Raw genomic sequence first — 19,044 nt, 5'->3', positions numbered from 1 at the left:
CGATCAAATTCTCACTGCATTAACCACCCTGAATGGCTGACATCCTGATCTCAGCAGGCACACAGTGCAAAATATATATTTTTAAAAATCTGGGCTCTGCAGATGCTTCTCCCCAGAGTTAGCCGAGTAAATAGAACGTTCCACTATATCCAACATGGTAAATTTGAATCGAGGTAAAGGTGAGGGACTCGATATACATGCTGAGTACTGAGGTGCTTTTTGTTTGCCAGCAATCCCACACACCCATATATCCGTTCCAGTACTTCATTTGTGCCCCTTATTTTTGTAATGTATAATTAACTACAGGAGACCTCCCCCGTTTTCTCTGCTCCCACCCACTCTCGCTGGGATACTGTTCCACAGCTGTCCAATGCCTCGATCAAGTGACGATTCTGGTCACTGGATAATGAAGAAGGGCAGGAATCCTGGCTGTTTTATCTCCTCCCTCGCCCAGCTGTGCCGAGGCCGGTTGGAGCACCCTTGCTGCTGCCTCATTGAGATCAGCCAGCGTGAGTTGTTTTAAAGGACATCTGTTTGCAATGATTAAAAGAAACGGGAGAGAGTTGTGTTTAAAACAGCTGAAATACATATTTAATACTGTTCTGTACATAGGAACATAGGAACAGGAGTAGGCCATTCAGCCCTTCGTGCCTGCTCCGCCATTTGATAAGATCATGGCTGATCTGTGATCTAACTCCATATACCTGCCTTTGGTCCATATCCCTTAATACCTTTGGTTGCCAAAAAGCTATCTATCTCACATTTAAATTTAGCAATTGAGCTAGTATCAATTGCCGTTTGCGGAAGAGAGTTCCAAACTTCTACAACACTTTGTGTGTAGAAGTGTTTTCTAATCTCGCTCCTGAAAGGTCTGGCTCTAATTTTTAGACTGTGCCCCCTACCCTTAAAATCCCCAACCAGCGGAAATAGTTTCTCTCTTTCCACCCTATCTGTTCCCCTTAATATCTTATAAACTACGATCAGATCACCCCTTAACCTTCGAAACTCTAGAGAATACAACCCCAATTTGTGTAATCTCTCCTCGTAACTTAACCCTTGAAGTCCGGGTATCATTCTAGTAAACCTACGCTGCACTCCCTCCAAGGCCAATATGTCCTTCCGAAGGTGCGGTGCCCAGAACTGCTCACAGTACTCCAGGTGCGGTCTAACCAGGGTTATCTTTGAGTTGTGTTGTTTTCCTTTAGCAGCTGATAGGCGGTAGACCTTTAGATCTGGTCTCAGCTCCTTAGAGCAGAGCTGCAGCTATAGTTCAGTCTATCACCAGCAATCACACAACCTGCACGTTTGTAAATCAGATCTGGATTTTTAAATTTTACAGCAGCCAGATAAAGCAACAGGCCTGCAAATATTTTGTTGCTTGTCCATCACAAAATGACAGTGCCTCATGGTATCGCAGGCCTATGGTGGATAAAGCTGATGTTTGCATGTTGTCCAGTGGTGCATTGTAGCAGCTGATGGCACATGTACATGGTTAAGTAGGTAAGGCTCATCGATACTCGTGTACACTCCCATGTGATGATGGTATATGTACATGGTATGTGGTTAAGGCTCACTGATACTCGTGTACACTCTCATCTGATGCATTCTAACAGGGTGCTGTGTTCACACCGCCATGTTTCGCTTTGCCTACAGGGACTAAGTAAGTAGGCAGAACCTGTTGTAATGTGTTGCCATGAAAATATCTGAGACATTGCACAGAAGGTGGGGGTGGTAGGTGGGCAGTCTTTGCTTACATCAAAGATTAAAGCACATGGAACTCAATTCTTGTGAAGTTGAATCTGCTTTGTAAAAAATGAATTTGTTTGTGTAATAAATTGCCTTCAGCCTCCTAGGCCCCATATTCTGGAATATCCTCTCAAAACGTATCTACCTTACCTCCTCTTTCTCCTTTAAGACCCTCCATAAAACCCACCTCCTTGATCAAGCATTTGGTCTTGCCTCTCAATATCTCCATCTTTGGCTCTGTGTCTAATTTTTGTCTGAATATGCCTCTGTGAAACATCTTGGGACATTTTTCGATGTTAAAGACGCTATATAAATACAAGTGGTAAATTCAATTCCAGTTATTTGATGATATGTAAATATCACACAGCTTTGAAATTTTTTAAATTCATTCATGGGGACGTGGGCATCACTGGCAAGGCCAGCATTTATTGCCCATCCCTAATTGCCCTTGAGAAGGTGTTGGTGAACCTCCTTCTTCAAACGCTGCAGTCCGTGTGGTGAAGGTTCTCCCGCAGTGCTGTTAGGTAGGGAGTTCCAAGATTTTGACCCAGCGACAATGAAGGAATGGCGATATATTTCCAAGTCAGGATGGTGTGTGACTTGGAGGGGAATGTGCAGGTGGTGTTGTTCCTATGTGCCTGTTGCCCTTGTCCTTCTAGGTGGTAGAGGTTGCGGGTTTGGGAGGTGCTGTCGAAGAAGCCTTGCGAGTTGCTGCAGTGCATCTTGTAGATGGTACACACTGCAGCCACTGCGCCGTTGGTGGAGGGAGTGAATATTTAAGGTGGTGGATGGGGTGCCAATCAAGTGGGCTGCTTTATCCTGTAAGGTGTTGAGTTTCTTGAGTGTTGTTGGAGCGGTACTCATCCAGGCAAGTGGAGAGTATTCCATCACACTCCTGACTTGTGCCTTGTAGATGGTGGAAAGGCTTTGGGGAATCAGGAAGTGAGTAACTTACTGCAGAATACCCAGCCTCTGACCTGCTCTTGGAGCCACATTATTTATATGGCTGGTCCAGTTAAGTTTCTGGTCAATGGTGACCCCCAGGATGTTGGTGGTAGGGGATTCAGCAATGGCAATGCTGTTGAATGTCAAGGGGAGATGATCAGACTCTCCCTTGTTGGAGATGGTCATTGCCTGGCACTTGTGTGGTGCGAATGTTACTTGCCACTTATGAGCCCAAGCCTGGATGTTTTCCAGGTCTTGCTGCATGTGGGCATGGACTGAAGGGTTGCGAATGGAACTGAATACTGTCAGTGAACATCCCCACTTCTGACCTTATGATGGAGGGAAGGTCATTGATGATGCAGCTGAAGATGATTGGACCTAGGAACCCCTGCAGCAATGTCCTGGGGCTGAGATGATTGGCCTCCAATAACCTCGACCATCTTCCTTTGTGCTAGGTATGACTCCAGCCAGAGAGTTTTCCCTCTGATTCCCATTGACTTCAATTTTACTAGGGCTTCTTGATGCCACACTTGGTCAAATGCTGCCTTGATGTCAAGGGCAATCACTCTCACCTCACCTCTGGAATTCAGCTCTTTTGTCCATGTTTGGACCAAGGCTGTAATGAGGTCTGGAGCCGAGTGGTCCTGGCGGAACCCAAACTGAGCATCGGTGAGCAGGTTATTGGTGAGTAAGTGCCGCTTGATAGCACTGTCGACGACACCTTCCATCACTTTGCTGATGATTGAGAGTAGACTGATGGGGCGGTAATTGACTGGATTGGATTTGTCCTGCTTTTTGTGGACAGGACGTACCTGGGCAATTTTCCACATTGTCGGGTAGATGCCAGTGTTGTAGCTGTACTGGAACAGCTTGGATAAAGGCGTGGCTAGTTCTGGAAATAGGACACGCTGAGTAGATGCTGGAGTTTGGAAACTACATCACGTGACTGCAGAACCCATGACATCATTTGACAACACAAGTTTCATATTCCATAACTAGTCAGAGTATATCATCTACCCCACAGGTAATCTCAGAATCCAGACATTCAATTAGCTGATAGTAAGCAGTAACAGCAACTGCATACTCCAAGCTCCTGATACAAAGTCAGAGTGGAGCGTACACACTCTGACACAACTACTTACTGCAATGTCTGAATGTGTGAGTTCTGTTCTGGGCCCTGCTGTTGAATAAAAGCTTGTTTTCAGTACTCTAGAGTTGTTTGCATTTATTGTGAAATTGTTACTGTCACATTAAAACCTGTTTTATTAGCGTGTTATATTTCGTTCTCTTCAATAATCAAAGGTGCAATGCATTAGTGCACAAGTAGAAAATCACCAATTAAACCAATTACTATCCCTCAGAATATGGATCTAAAGAATTCCAGGCACCCCGGTCAGTTCAATTCCCTGCAACAAATCCTAATGTTATTAATAATGTAAGGGTCACATTATGATTGGCAAATTCTCGTATGAATGTTTAATGCACGCATTAAAATACAGGACAGCGGAGTTTGGTATGAACAAGTTAAATGTTCAGTTGAGGTAAGCCGATTGTAATTTCTACCCATAATAAAAACAGAAAATGCTGGAAATGCTCAGCAATGATGAGGTGCTGTACCTCAAGCTTACATTGAGCTTCATTAGAACATTGTAAGAGGCCGAGGCTCAGATAGGTCAGTGTGGGAGTGGGACGGGGAATTCAAATGGCAAGGGACCGGCAGGTCAGGGTTACACTTGCGGACAGAGAGGAGGCGTTCAACAAAGCGATCACCCAATCTGCATCTCATCTTTTGTTTAGGCACTTTACAACCTTCTGGACTCAACACTGAGTTCAGTAATTTCAGATCATAATCACTGCTCCCATTTTTTCAAACAGTAAGTGCTGGTAATGGTTCTGCTGTTGCCATTCACAGCTACTCTAGACCGATCTTTTGTTTCATAACCTGTCCCATTACCACCCTCCTTGACTTGCATCATCATCCCTTTTGTCATTTAATCACTCGTGCCCTCCCTATCGCAGACCTTCCCTTTTGTTCTTTCCTCCCCTCCCCTCCCTCCCCCCTTTCCCTGGCTCAAAAACTTTAACTCTTTAACATCTTCCAGTTCTGACAGAAGGTCTTCGACCAGAAACGTTAACCCTGTTTCTTTCTCCGCAGATACTGCCTCACTTGCTGAGCTTTTCCAGCATTTTCTGTTTTTATTTCTGATTTCCGGCATATGCAGTATTTTGCTTTTGATTTTGTAATTTCTACCTGATAGCTGCTCAAATGTCAGCTAAAATAAATGTTTTAAATAGAATACTAAAATATCCTTAAAGACTAATTTTGTTCACTTATTATTTCAACTTTGTTTTTATTTTATTTCAAACCAATAAATTCTGTGCTTTTTCTTTCAAAAATAAGTTTAAAGAGGCTGTGCTAACCTGCTCTGGTCTGCCTGCTGTCACTCACTGTCCATTCTAGTAGTGGGGCCAGTTGACATCTGATTAGTTGAAAATTGATTCCAATTACAGTCAGTGGAAGCCCAAAAGCCTAAAGATTGACATGGTTGCATCATAGATGCGATTGCCACTGACTTTTAGAGTATCAACATGGCAAGCTCAATAGTTATCTTCTCCATGGCTCCAGCAGTTGGATCGCACCCGGATAAGATAGTTTTTCCATGGTACTCTGGGAGTTGGTAGGTTGACCTGACTAAAATAAGCCAAGGTCAAATTTTGCCAATGAACAGACGTACAACGAGGCACAATCCCAAACCCGCGACAAGGGCAGCAGGTGCATAGGAACACCATCACCTCCAAGTTCCCCTCCAAGTCACACACACCATCCTGATTTGGACATATATTTCCCTTCCTTCATCGTCGCTGTAACTTCTTACTTAACAGCACTGTGGGAGCAATGTCACCACATGGACTGTAGCAGTTCAAGAAGAAGGCTCACCACCATCTTCTCAAGGGCAACTAGGGATGGGCAATAAATGCTGGTCTTTTAGCAACGCCCATATCCCGAGAATTAATTTTTTAAAAAGAAGTGACGTTAAACAGCAATTATGCAGACAGATGTCATTTAATTGTTTCATGAAAGCAGCATTAATGTCCACACATGCCAACCAGAAAATAAACCAAAGCTGACTAGCAGCTTCATAAAAGCTGACACAGCCCCTCCCAAAAAAGTGGACAGCTGTAGGCCTAAGGCCCTATGATGGGGGATTTTTCTACCCCAATGGGTGCCGGACAAGCGCAGCATCCCTGAGCTGAACTGCGCCTGTGAGGAAAGAGGTCCCCTTACAACAGCAGGAGAAGCAGACTAAAAGATGTGGCATTATCCATTCAAAGAAATATATCGGCAAAGAACCAGTTTCTTGATTTAAGTGCAACAGTAACACTTGTGTCAATTTAGGGCTTGGTGGAGAAGTTCTCAATGATATACCATCACTTTCACACGGTCTTATTCCCCCTCTACATTTTAGTGCTGCTTCAACTGCAACCAGTTCTGCAGTGTGCTGTGGGATTAGCTCGATTTACGTCACAGGGTGGGTTCCATAGCACCAGCTGTGGCGGATGTGCAGTTGCTTGAAAACTGCAAACTGCAACTTTCATCTCTGGCTGGTATGGGCAGGAGGAGTGCTTAACCGACCTATGGCCAGAAAGTGGGGAAGCTGGTGCCTCCAGGGGCAGCATTTATATTTGCAACTGGCATGCTGCCTGCAACAGTGCTTGGCAAAAACACCTCTGGAGGTGGTTATCAGCTTTAGGAACATAGGAACAGGAGTAGACCATTCAACCCCTCGAGCATGTTTCACCATTCAATTAGATGACGGCTGATCTGTATCTTAACTCCATTTATGCGTGTTGGTTCCATATCTCTTAATACCCTTACCCATCAAAAATCTATCAATCTCAGTTTGGAAATTTTCAACAGTTTTTTGGGGGAGAGAGTTCCAGATTTCCACTCCCCTTTGTGTGAAGAAGTGCTTCCTGACATCACCCCTGAACGGCCTAGCTCTAATTTTAAGGTTATGCCCCTTGTTCAGGACTCTCCCACTAGAGGAAATAGTTCCTCTCTATTTACCCTATCAAAGCCTTTAATCATCTTAAACACCATAATTCGATCATCCATTAATCTTCTATATTCAAGGGAATACAAGCTTAGCCTGTACAACCTGTCCTCATTGTTTAGCCCTTTTAACCCTGGTATCATTCTGGTGAATCTGCACTGCACCCTTTCGAAGGCCAATATATCCTTCCTGAGGTGACCAGAACTGAACATAGTACTCCAGATAAATGAGGGGCAGCTGTGTCGCTTGTTTACATTACAACATTGCTGCAAAAGTTTAAGCTGGATCAGCAGCAACATTGAATCGTCCTCTGTAATTGCTCCTGCTTTTCTGCTAACTGATTGAACGTCACCGCTGTGACAAACATCTATTCTACTGGCTCTTACCATGCTCTGATGATTATGCAGCAATCTGTCAGTTAACCATGTACCAGCTGAATGCAGGTCATTGATGCACTGCTAATGAGGGGTGCTCGATGCATTTCCCTGAAGCAGAACGGCAGCAGGTAGCCGTCTAACAAAGATCCCATTTCATAGCTGATTTTCGTATGGTACTTAGCATTGTCAACAGCACACGTGTTGAGACCTCTGCACCTACACGTTCTTTGCATACGTGAATGGGAAAGGATTCTCCTTATAACCCCTATGCAGGTGTTTTATAATGTTGTGAGTGTCATTACCTAAGTGCACCATAACCCAGGCTCTACACACGATTCATTCTTTCACTCTCAGTCTCCTGTGCCCAGGATGCTTGAGGGACATACTGGATGGTCATGGGGAGATCATAAATGTGGAACAAAGTCATGGCCAATGACTCCACTTCATAATCCAGAGATTGCAGCAGAGCAGAGATAAAAGAAGGTACGTACATTTACACAGTTAAAGAAATATGGGATGTTGAATGTACACTCCATGGTCTTGGCAGATCAGGTCATGAATTATTTGTTGAATGTTGTTTACTGCACAATTTGGCTATACAACGTGGTATCAGTATACCTAATATTCCACACGGACTGCCCATCAGGACTAATCCTTAATATTCAGCATAGGCTACAACCAAGGACACACCACTAATATTCAACATGGATTACACCCAAGGGCACTGGAGCAAAGAACACACTTGGGATCAGTAGCCATGGAACAGAGGCCAGAAAGAAAATCCTTCAATGTCAGGATAGTCTGACATCAATATTCTGCTGGCGGAGATACAAAAGAGGAGGGACCAGCTGTTAGGGGTTTGGAGATCGCTGAAGCAGGAAGTGAAAGCAATACGGAGGGAGGTAGCAGTGCCAGTCAGTTCCCTGCTTTTCAATTTTATCCCTCTAGAAATGAACACCAAGGCTTGGTTTGCTTTTTTAATATCCTTATTAACTTGTGACTCTACTGTTAATGATTTGTGTATTTGTACCCCTAGATTCCTTTGCCCCTCTACCCCATTTAGACTCTTCTTTTCCAAGGAGTATACGGCCTCCTTATTCTTCCTACCAAAATGCACCAACTCACACTTGTCTATATTGAAATTCATTTGCTAATTACGTGACCATTCAGCAAATTTATTAACGCCTTTATCAAACCCGGCAGAAATTGTAACTTTCAGATTAACCCTCTCGCGGACCGATGCACATTATCATACCTCCTCAGGTGCTGCCACCTGAACTGTGCAGATGTCAGCCTCTATCATAGGCTGGCATTTGAAACTTCCAGAAGAAGTCACACCACCCTCCTGTCCGTTAATTGTATCCCTATGGTTTATATCAATTAGTGTTAATTGTATTCAGATGGTGCGTATCAATTGGGGACTTTCTTGTATCCATTTATATGAGAACTTATCTAGGGGGTGCTCAGTGGGTAATGTAGATCTCTTGGAAACAACTGAAGACCAGGCTCTCGTTCACCACCTGGCTATCCAATTTATTATACTGTCAACAAGCAACTAATATCCTGTTCTCTTTTACCTTCCATCACAGGACAAAGTCACCCACAACCACACAGTGTCACAGGCTACAGGTGGAGAACCCACAGATATTAGACCATTAATGCCACAGGAAGGTGAAGCCTTGCAGATTCCAGAGTGGCAGACAGCAGACTCTGTTGGGGATGGAAGAGTTAGAGGGCCAGAGGCAACTGCAGATTTCTCAGGACTTTTAGAAGGTTGCCATGATCAAGGCTTGTAGACACGAGCGCTCGTGCAAGGAACCTGGTCGGCCTCCTTCAAATACAGCTGATGAGGCATCGAAGTAATCAGCCCACAGTACTGAAATCTTGTCCTTTTCTCTCCCTCTAGATGAGTCACAGCAGGATGCTGCTGCCCAATCAACCACCATCTTCAATCACCTCGTCAGTCACCCTTCCTCTCTCAATCAGCAGCTCAGAGAAATCTACAGGGGGGTGAAGGGAGGGGGGGGATATCTGGATAGTTCAAATGAAGTTGCGTCACTGGGTGAGACACAAAACGTAAGGGTGCTGGAGGAGTCAGAGGTGAAAGTGGAGTCTGAATGTGGGGAATTGAATGGCCACAGAATATAGCCCCTGACTCAGGCCTCAACGGTCATGGTTTAAAAAGGGTGCTGGAGGAGCAATGCACTTCTGGCAGAATTCCAATGCCATCCTTTGTGCCAATATCTGGAATTCAAAACACTGTAGCACCACCTAGAGCAAGTGGCAGTTCCCTAACAGAGAGTCCTCCAGACTAATTAGTGTCTCCAGGATAGGTTTAAGAACATCACAGGGAGGCACTGGCGGAGGGTTGGTTGGGGTGGGGTGGGGTGGGGGGGAGCACAGTGAGAAAAGGAAGCATTTGTTGTGAATATAAATGTGCATAGCAGTGTGATATCCAGTCCGGTGTTCAGAAGTATGTTTGTTCTTTGGCTGGGTTGTGTGCTTCTGTGTACTTGGAGAGTTTCTTATAGAGAGGACCGACAAGGAGAATTGAGCTTCTTTGCTTGGCAAATAGTTGAAGGGAAAAGGGCAAGATCTTGGGTTGACATTAAGGACAAGGGTGCTCAGGTCCATGTAAGGGCTGCAAGAGAGGGCCATCTCTTTACTTTTTGGTTGCAGAAGGCAGCGTTTATCATGTGTTGGCTAGTCTATCTCAAGGCATCAAGGGGTATGGGGAGAGAGTGGGAATATAGTATTGAGATAGAGGATCATCCATGATCATATTGAATGGCGGAGCAGGCTTGAAGGGCCGAATGGCCTACTCCTGCTCCTAGTTTCTATGTTTCCCTCCAGATCCCGCGACCACCTCTGCTTCTCCCTCCTGTCGCTGCTACTGGTCGAGTGGCTGCTGACCTCTCGCTGCCGGCTCCCCTTTCTCTTCTGGGCTCCCCATGGGAAGGTCCATCATCAGGGGGAAGTTATGTTGGACACAGCATGCTGCAACTATTCTGAAGACAAGTTCTACAAGTAACTCCATTAGCCAGTGGTGCTTGGCTGTAAACAGCCATTTATTCTGTTGCCCTGAAGGTTCTGCTGGTCTCCCTCCAGTTATAGCATGAGCCCAGTATAACCCTCATGGAATTTGAGGTCCTTCCCAACAATATGAGAGCAGGCACGAATCTCATTATACCATTCCTTCTCACCAATGGAAGGGATATGGACAGGTTTCATTAGCCAGGGCAGCAAGGGATATCCTCTGTCATCAAAGAGCCAGCCTTTACTGTAAGTAGCATTCTTTATACCAATAAACGTCAATACGAACCAATGTGACACCATTTGCATTTGATTGCATTGATCATTGATACCTTACCACCTCCAGACTTATGTCAAAGGTACTTATAAATCTCTTCAAATATTTGTAAACAATTTTACAACACCAAGTTATAGTCCAGCAATTTTATTTTAAATTCACAAGCTTTCGGAGGCTTTCTCTTTCCTCAGGTGAACGTTGTTGGAAATGAAATCCTCGAAATGAAATCGCATTTATAAATCACAGAACAATGCTTGGTGATTCCAGACAGTTTTTTCAACTGCCCGTTGCCAAGGCAATCAGTGTGCAGACAGACAGGTGTTACCTGCAAGGTCTCCGAATATACAAATCACCAAAAAAAAACAAAAAAAACAAACAGAGATAGAGAGGTAGAAACATAGAAAAGACAGCAACTGACCCGTTATATTAAAAACAGATAACATTTGTTCGCTGGTGGGGTTACGTGTAGCGTGACATGAACCCAAGATCCCGGTTGAGGCCGTCCTCATGGGTGCGGAACTTGGCTATCAATTTCTGCTCGACGATTTTGCGTTGTCGTGAGTCTCGAAGGCCGCCTTGGAGTACGCTTACCCAAAGGTCGGTGGCTGAATGTCCTTGACTGCTGAAGTGTTCCCCGACTGGGAGGGAACCCTCCTGTTTGGTGATTGTTGCGCGGTGTCCGTTCATCCGTTGTCGCAGTGTCTGCATGGTCTCGCCAATGTACCATGCTCTGGGGCATCCTTTCCTGCAACGTATGAGGTAGACAACGTTGGCCGAGTCACAGGAGTATGAACCATGCACCTGGTGGGTGGTGTCCTCTCGTGTGATGGTGGTATCTGTGTCGATGATCTGGCATGTCTTGCAGAGGTTACCGTGGCAGGGTTGTGTGGTGTCGTGGACGCTGTTCTCTTGAAAGCTAGGTAATTTGCTGCGAACGATGGTCTGTTTGAGGTTGGGTGGCTATTTAAAGGCGAGTAGTGGAGGTGTGGGGATGGCCATAGCGAGGTGTTCGTTGTCATTGATGACATGTTGAAGGCTGCGGAGAACATGGCGTAGTTTCTCCGCTCCGGGGAAGTACTGGACGACAAAGGGTACTCTGTTGGTTGCGTCCCGTGTTAGTCTCCTGAGGAGGTCTATGCGATTTTTCGCTGTGGCCCGTCGGAACTGTCGATCGATGAGTCGAGCGTCATATCCCGTTCTTACTAGGGCGTCTTCAAGCATTCAAATATTTGGTTATTAAGTGCAGCATTTATAGCCATAATTCTCCTAACTGAGCCAGAGGATTGTGGGTTCAAGACCTTACACAGGACTTGAATGCACAGCCTAGGCTGACACCACAGTGCAGTACTGAGGGAGTACAGCATTGTCAAAGTTGTCGTCCTTTTGCCTCTTGAGGTGGGACCATTAAAGGACCATGGCGCTATGTGAAGAACAGCAGGACGCTGTCCCGGAGTCCTGGGCAACATTCTTTCCTCAACCAACACTATCAAAAACAGATTGACTGGTCATTTATCTCATTTGCTGTTTGTGGGACCTTGGTGTGAACAAATTGGCTGCTGCATTTCCCTACAAAGCAACAGTGATTGCTCGTCCAACAATTAATTTATTGTTTCCGAAAGACTTTGGGACACCCTAAGGATGTAAAAGGTGCAATGTAAACGAAAGTGTGTTCTTAGTGGTCATTCGTCTCGATGCTGTTTGTGGAATCTTTTTTTATATTCATTCTCAGGATGTGGGCATCGCTGGCGAGGCTGGTATTTATTGCCCATCCCTAATTGCCCTTGAGAAGGTGGTGGTGAGCCATCTTCTTGAACCACTGCAGTCCGTGTGGTGAAGGTTCTCCCAGAGTGCTGTTAGATAGGGTGTTCCAGGATTTTGATCCAGCGACGCAATGCTGTGCTGTGCACAAAATGGCTGCCTTGTTTGGCTATCTAAGAACACTGATGGCACTTCAAAGTAATTCATTGTATTTGAAGTGATTTGTAATGCTTCTGAGCACGGTGATAAAGTGCTCTATAAATGCAAACTAATGCACTGCAAATGTAATGGATAGTTTCTTTTTTTAATAATTTGACTGATTTTTAGTTGATAAAGTGAAAGATAAGCTCCCTCCCATGATTCAGTTGGTAAGTGCATTGTCCAGTGTAGAACAGTGCCAAACAGACTAAGGTAGCCCTACGATCTGTGTATCTTTTGAGCTAGTTAATCTCTTCGACTGGAAACATTAACTCTGTTTCTTTCTCCACAGATGCTGCCTCACTTGCTGAGTTTCTCCAGCATTTTCTGTTTTTATTTCAGATTTCCAGCATCTGCAGTATTTTGCTTATAATCTCAGTTGAGATGACAGTAGGAAAATAAGCAGTCTAGGATGCTGCCCCTGATTGCTGCCCAGTGAGTGATCATATGTAGATGTTGGATGAGTACAGGATGTGCTTGGCTTGTGATGCTTCCACAGTTGAATAGCCTGTTGACATTCACTGCCTAGGGCATTTAGGGACATAGCAGGGTGTGCCTGGTGTCCCAGCATGAGTCAGGACCTTCACGAGACAAGCAAGAAGTGTAAGAAAGAGAATGAGTTTGTAACACACAACAGCAAAGAAATTCACGGTGAGGCCTATTGGGGGGCAGATCTTGGGTGGAGCTGAATTTCTGCCTTGCTCCATGGTGCACCTCGGTCAGGAATATTAAATGCTTCAGATGGGCACAGGCACCATTTGTCGTACCTGCCTCAGATTGGAGGAGGGGGTTCAGTGCCGTACCTGCCTCAGGTTGGGGGAGGGGTTTCACTACAGTCCCTGCCTCAGGTTGGGGGAGGGGTTCCACTGCGGTCCCTGCCTCAGGTTGGGGGAGGGGTTTCACTACAGTCCCTGCCTCAGGTTGGGGGAGGGGTTCCACTGCAGTCCCTGCCTCAGGTTGGGGGAGGGGTTTCACTACAGTCCCTGCCTCAGGTTGGGGGAGGGGTTCCACTGCGGTCCCTGCCTCAGGTTGGGGGGGAGGGGTTTCACTGCGGTCCCTGCCTCAGGTTGGGGGAGGGGTTCCACTGCAGTCCCTGCCTCAGGTTGGGGGAGGGGTTTCACTACAGTCCCTGCCTCAGGTTGGGGGAGGGGTTCCACTGCGGTCCCTGCCTCAGGTTGGGGGGGGGGGTTCCACTGCGGTCCCTGCCTCAGGTTGGGGGAGGGGTTCCACTGCAGTCCCTGCCTCAGGTTGGGGGAGGGGTTTCACTACAGTCCCTGCCTCAGGTTGGGGGAGGGGTTCCACTGCGGTCCCTGCCTCAGGTTGGGGGGGAGGGGTTTCACTGCGGTCCCTGCCTCAGGTTGGGGGAGGGGTTCCACTGCGGTACCTGCCTCAGGTTGGGGGGGGGGTTCCACTGCGGTCCCTGCCTCAGGTTGGGGGAGGGGTTTCACTGCGGTCCCTGCCTCAGGTTGGGGGAGGGGTTCCACTGCGGTCCCTGCCTCAGGTTGGGGGAGGGGTTTCACTGCGGTCCCTGCCTCAGGTTGGGGGAGGGGTTCCACTGCGGTCCCTGCCTCAGGTTGGGGGAGGGGTTCCACTGCGGTCCCTGCCTCAGGTTGGGGGAGGGGTTCCACTGCAGTCCCTGCCTCAGGTTGGGGGAGGGGTTCCACTGCAATGCCTTGTTGCAGGGTAACTGGGCTAAGTTGTGCTGTCGAATGTTTTAAACACTGCCAGCTTCTGAAATGGCAGCTTGCCTACATGAATAAAAAGAAAGAAAGAAAGACTTGCCTTTATATAGTGTCGCTCGTGACCTCAGGACGTCCCAAAGGGCTTTACAGCCAATGAAGCACTTTTTGAAGTGTAATCACTGTTGTAATGTAGGGAAACGTGACAGCCAATTTGCGCACAGAAAGCTCCCACAAACAGCAATGGGATAATGATCAGATAATCTGTTCTAGTGATGTTGGTTGAGGGATAAATATTGGCATGGACACCGGGGAGAACGCCCCTGCTTTTCCTCAAAAGTGCCATGGGATCTTTTACATCCACCTGAGCGGATAGATAGGGCCTCGGATTAACATCACATCTGAAAGACGGCACTTTCAACAGTGCAGCACTACACTGGAGTGTCAGTGAATAGATTGCAGTAGGGAATCTGGCCACTTACAATTTATCACCTCGTCCACCTGAGATCCTTAGCAATGCTGGATTCCAAAGGCAGGCGGGTGTCCCTTGTCCCCAGCACTGTTAGAGTGTATAATATTTTTCTCATTCTCAAGATGCGGGCATCGCTGGCAAAGCCGTCATTTATTCCCCTCCCCAGTTGCCCTGAAAAGGTGGCGGTGGTTTGATACAACTGAGTGGCTTGCCAGGCCACTTCAGAGGGAGGTCAACCATGTTGGTGTGCAACTGGAGCTATGTAGAGGCCAGACCGGGTAAGGGCTGGCAGGTTTCCTTCCCTAAAGAAAATGAGTGAATCAGTTGGGTTTTTACGACAATCTGTCACTTTTACTGATACCAGCTTTTTATTTCCAGCATTTTTTAAAACTGAATTTAAATTCTCAAACTGCCATGATGGGATTTAAACTCATGGCAGGTAATCTTGACTTTGTGCGATGGTGTAAAACGGGTGATAATGATTTGGCAGCCCGTTTGACATCTCTCCTGATTTTTATTTCCATTGACTTCAATGGGGTGGGATGTAAAACGGGCTGCTGATTCGCTAACACCCGGTTTACGCTATCGCACAAAATCAAAATGACCCCCATGTTCTCTGGATTATTAATCTAGGTCTCTGGATTACTAGTGCAGTGACATAACCTGATGGGATATACATCGACTGACATATACCTCTTTCATGTGCGTGTATGATGCGTCCATCCTCACTTCCAGCAGAAATGTTGTTGGGCAGAGAAAGGGCAGGGTCCTGGCATAACCGGGTCACATCCAAATTCCACCCCACATCCACTCAGGTTACGGCAATTTTTGTGCCAAGCCAGGCCCGAGGAATTTCAGGGTTAAACTATCCTGGTAATATTCTTCCATTCCCAGCGTGCGATGCCATTGCTGCTGCGGGTATTTGTTTCCTTCACCCTTCGTCCTGTTGTGTGATGTACAGAGGATGCTGCACAGCACAGAGAGCGGTGTGAGTCTGCTACACTTTTCAATTACTGTGAAAAACAAAAGAAGACAACTCTCACACCGACAGCGAGGTCCCACGATCTTGCTTTAGAGACTTAGTAGCAGATAAAAGTCGCATCAAAATACACCCTACTATGTGACTTCTTTAAAGGGGCATTGCCTGCGTGAAAAAATATTTGGCAAACTTTTTTTTGGAGGGAGACGAGCCCTGTATCGATTTTGATGACATCATCAGCATCTCGGTGTCATGCATTGTCAAATGACTCCTGCATGGAGGTAGTGCATAGAGATATTGCAGACTTTATTTGAAATAAACGTTTAACATTTATCAATAGTTGGAGACATTTGTTTACAAGTTGGAGAAATGAGTGATAAATTCTAAAAATGCAGCAATTTGTTCTGCGAAAGTAGTTACAATGGACCAATTGTCAATTGATACATGTTGACCTTGAACGGGTGGCCGCGGTTGGCTTGGAGTGTGTTATAAGGCTCTAACATACACTGAAGGATTGGGCTGCATCTGCAAAATGCTTGAGCTTTTGATCTCGGGGTTGATTTTTAAATTTATTACAATGAATCTAGGTGAAGGACCAAGGCCCACACTGCAAGACACCACTGAAGCTATGAAACAGTAGGAGGGAAGACCAGGGTTATTCAAGAAGTAATGGTTAGATGGCACCAAGCTTGCATTTTAAAAGCCTGTAGATTGTAAGAGGAATGATGGCATCGTGTGGACTCACTCAACTTCCCTTCTCCCCAAATCCACACAGAGCACAACTGAGAACCTTCGTCCCAGCAACAACAGTGAAGCTCAGCAGAGGGCAGCTGGATGGACAGATTGGATATAACCATTTCACATGGTGAATGTTTGGAGCGGACTGCTCAGGGTGGCTGTTACCACAGTGGACACTGAACCAGGCTGGCGGGGTCCTCTTTAAATATGCAGATCGGGTCCCGACGACGTCATCGAGAAAATTTATGGAAATGAGGCCCGGCCGTTAAGATCGGTCGGGCCTCCCTGTCCCCGGGCTCCTCAGGTTTGCCGCCCACTTCAGGGCTTGTGCACACTGTACCATTAAAATCAGGGTCAGTCATTTTAAGAGGGAGTTAGACTGGTATTTGACTAGAAAATCAGTTGTGGGATGTAGGTACTGAAGCGTTTATTCTGATTTTGAACAGTGAGGCCATCAAGATGGCCTGAAATGTCCTTCACTGGTCCTGTACATTCTTATAGAAATACTTTTATTACAAAAAGCTGTAAATAAAGAGGAATGACTGAGTTTCTTTCTTTCCTTCAGGCGCTCATTCATGTACTTTTGGAGTCAATAACACAGTGCTTTCATCTGCTGTTGGAATATAATGGAAAACTTTGGAGTTTATTTGTGAAAAAATAAATGTGTTAACTCTCTAATTATTCAACCTTCTCTGCGTTTACAATGTTTTCTAAAGTGACTGTACTTCTGCACCAGTTTTACATCTTTCATGCATTGACAAGATTTGAGCTTAATACAAGGTTGTGCAGATAATAAGAAAACTATACTAGTGCACCACACATCCCATGAGTCTGAAAACAGGGCTCTCAGCCTCAGTACGTGATCCATGTACACGCATAGGAACTCAACACACTGCAGTGGAACAGTGAACTTTCTGTTACTGACAGTGTCACATCCATGGGCACTCAATGGATGTACAAGTACAGTCTGCATGCTATTAGTCTCAGCCTCGGTGTCAGATCTTTATATATAAACAGGTTCCGGATAGACTGTGTTAACACAGCAACATACGGCTGACCTTGGTTCCAAATACATATTAAAGTACCCAATGGACTAGCAAAGTAGACATAGTTCCAGACCTACATACACTGTACAAGTACTTAATAGACTACTAGTACAATGTACACCTTGTTCCTTGCAGTCCCAGATCTATTTACATACACAGATACTCAACAGACTGTCCCAGCACATGTACATACTGTTAGACTCAGTGTACGGTCCACAACCTCTCACTGGTGCTATGTGCATTGTACCAGTGTCAACACCATACATGCTATGTTCAGTTTCATTCTCTATCAGATCCATATACTTATATGGGTGTGGCTAAACTCTACTAAGACCGTGTACATGCTGTTAATGTGGGAATTAGAATTCCCAGTCCATGCGCTAGATCCAAATCCAAATCCAAGATACAACTGGATGCCAGTTGCCTTCTCGTGGCAGAAACCTTAAAGCAAGCATCACATTCAGACAAAAACAAATCTCTTTCTAAAACTTCCAATGCTTCAGTGTTGTATTTTCCTCGCCTAATACCCATTAACACCATCAGAAGCAAACCCGCTAGCACAGGCCATGCATGAATTGGAGTTATCTGTTGTACTTAAATGGGTCATGATCAGTGTAGGATGAAGGAGTTATACATAGATCCCTTCTCGGTTAAAACTGGAGACCATTGCGTTCTGGAGATCCTCGCTTTCAGGATGCATTTTACACTTGAGGGAGTCTGGATTGAGCAGGCACTCTGTGAAAGGAGAGAACAAATGTGGATGAATATATAAATTACATTAGTGCAAGAGTCTCGCCATCAAAAGACCACAGGAGGGAAATGTCAGCATATTTCTTGATGAGTAACGAGAATTTGGATGGAAATGGGCACAAAATGGCCAGTCAGTCCATCCATCACACTGCTCCAGAATTGACTGGATCATTGTGTCCCACTCTTGCCTCAGCCCAAATCCTAAATACCCCTCTCATCTCCAATAAATTGGAAATCTGTCCATTTCTTTTTTGAATGCTCACTGCACTCTGTTACACTTTGTTCAACAGCTTTGTGACTCTGGCAAGTGTAAATCTGGCACTAAAGCTAAGGGAGCGGAACTCCAGGAATTCTGGTGCCTCAGTGTCTGGACTCAAACATGAAGAATGACCATTTGGGTGAGATACCAGAAGTCTGTTGATGTCCACGGAAGTGTACCCCAGAATAATTCACTGCCATCAGGCCAGAAAGGGAGAGAAGAGGCAGACAGATGCTGCTTTACTTAGGATACCTCTCTCTATCAGTTTCGATGCACTGTAACATAATACCAAAGCCATTCAGAACAATTGCTCTCTTTGCCAATGTGTTGGGTTCCAATAAACTGTTCCCATTCATGCAATCACTGCAACACATACAACTATGTTAGCAGGAATAGCTTCCATTTTATGAATGGAATACCATCATGGATGTACATATGAATTACCTTACCAATTAAAAATCCTTGCCATATCTGGAGTTGGCAAGTCCTTTTGCATTGACTATGCATGGGAGCTCAGAATCACATTAACCTAAGGTAAGATTTTTGAGAGGGGAAGCTGATTGTGGCCATCAAGATAAGGGATATCAGTATCAATCGATGGAACGCTGTTTGGCTTTTACCACCCAATGTCAGCATCAGGCAGTCCCAGGTCAGACACTGCTCGTTCCATACCAAACAATGTGCCTTAACTACAACGGTAAAGAATTTTCCCAGGTGTGATATTTCCAGCTC

General features: G+C 45.6%; 1 protein-coding gene across 4 annotated transcripts in view; it reads right to left on the bottom strand.

Annotated features, from left to right (window-relative positions):
* Nucleotides 1–16,587: 16,587 nt before the first annotated feature.
* LOC137344386 (ras association domain-containing protein 8-like) overlaps nucleotides 16,588–19,044 on the bottom strand; it is a 93,909-nt gene continuing 91,452 nt past the window's right edge. For all 4 annotated transcript variants that reach the window (XM_068007287.1, XM_068007288.1, XM_068007289.1 and 1 more), the window contains one exon: nucleotides 16,588–18,038. In XM_068007287.1, the coding sequence (XP_067863388.1) occupies nucleotides 17,932–18,038 (107 nt within the window). In that variant the 3' untranslated portion in view covers nucleotides 16,588–17,931. The remainder of the gene's footprint in view (nucleotides 18,039–19,044) is intronic.

This window comes from Heptranchias perlo, chromosome 27 (assembly GCF_035084215.1).
Source record: "Heptranchias perlo isolate sHepPer1 chromosome 27, sHepPer1.hap1, whole genome shotgun sequence".
NCBI classification, from domain to species: domain Eukaryota; kingdom Metazoa; phylum Chordata; class Chondrichthyes; order Hexanchiformes; family Hexanchidae; genus Heptranchias; species Heptranchias perlo.
Note: the sequence above shows the minus strand (reverse complement) of the source record. Positions and strands in the feature narration are given on the sequence as shown.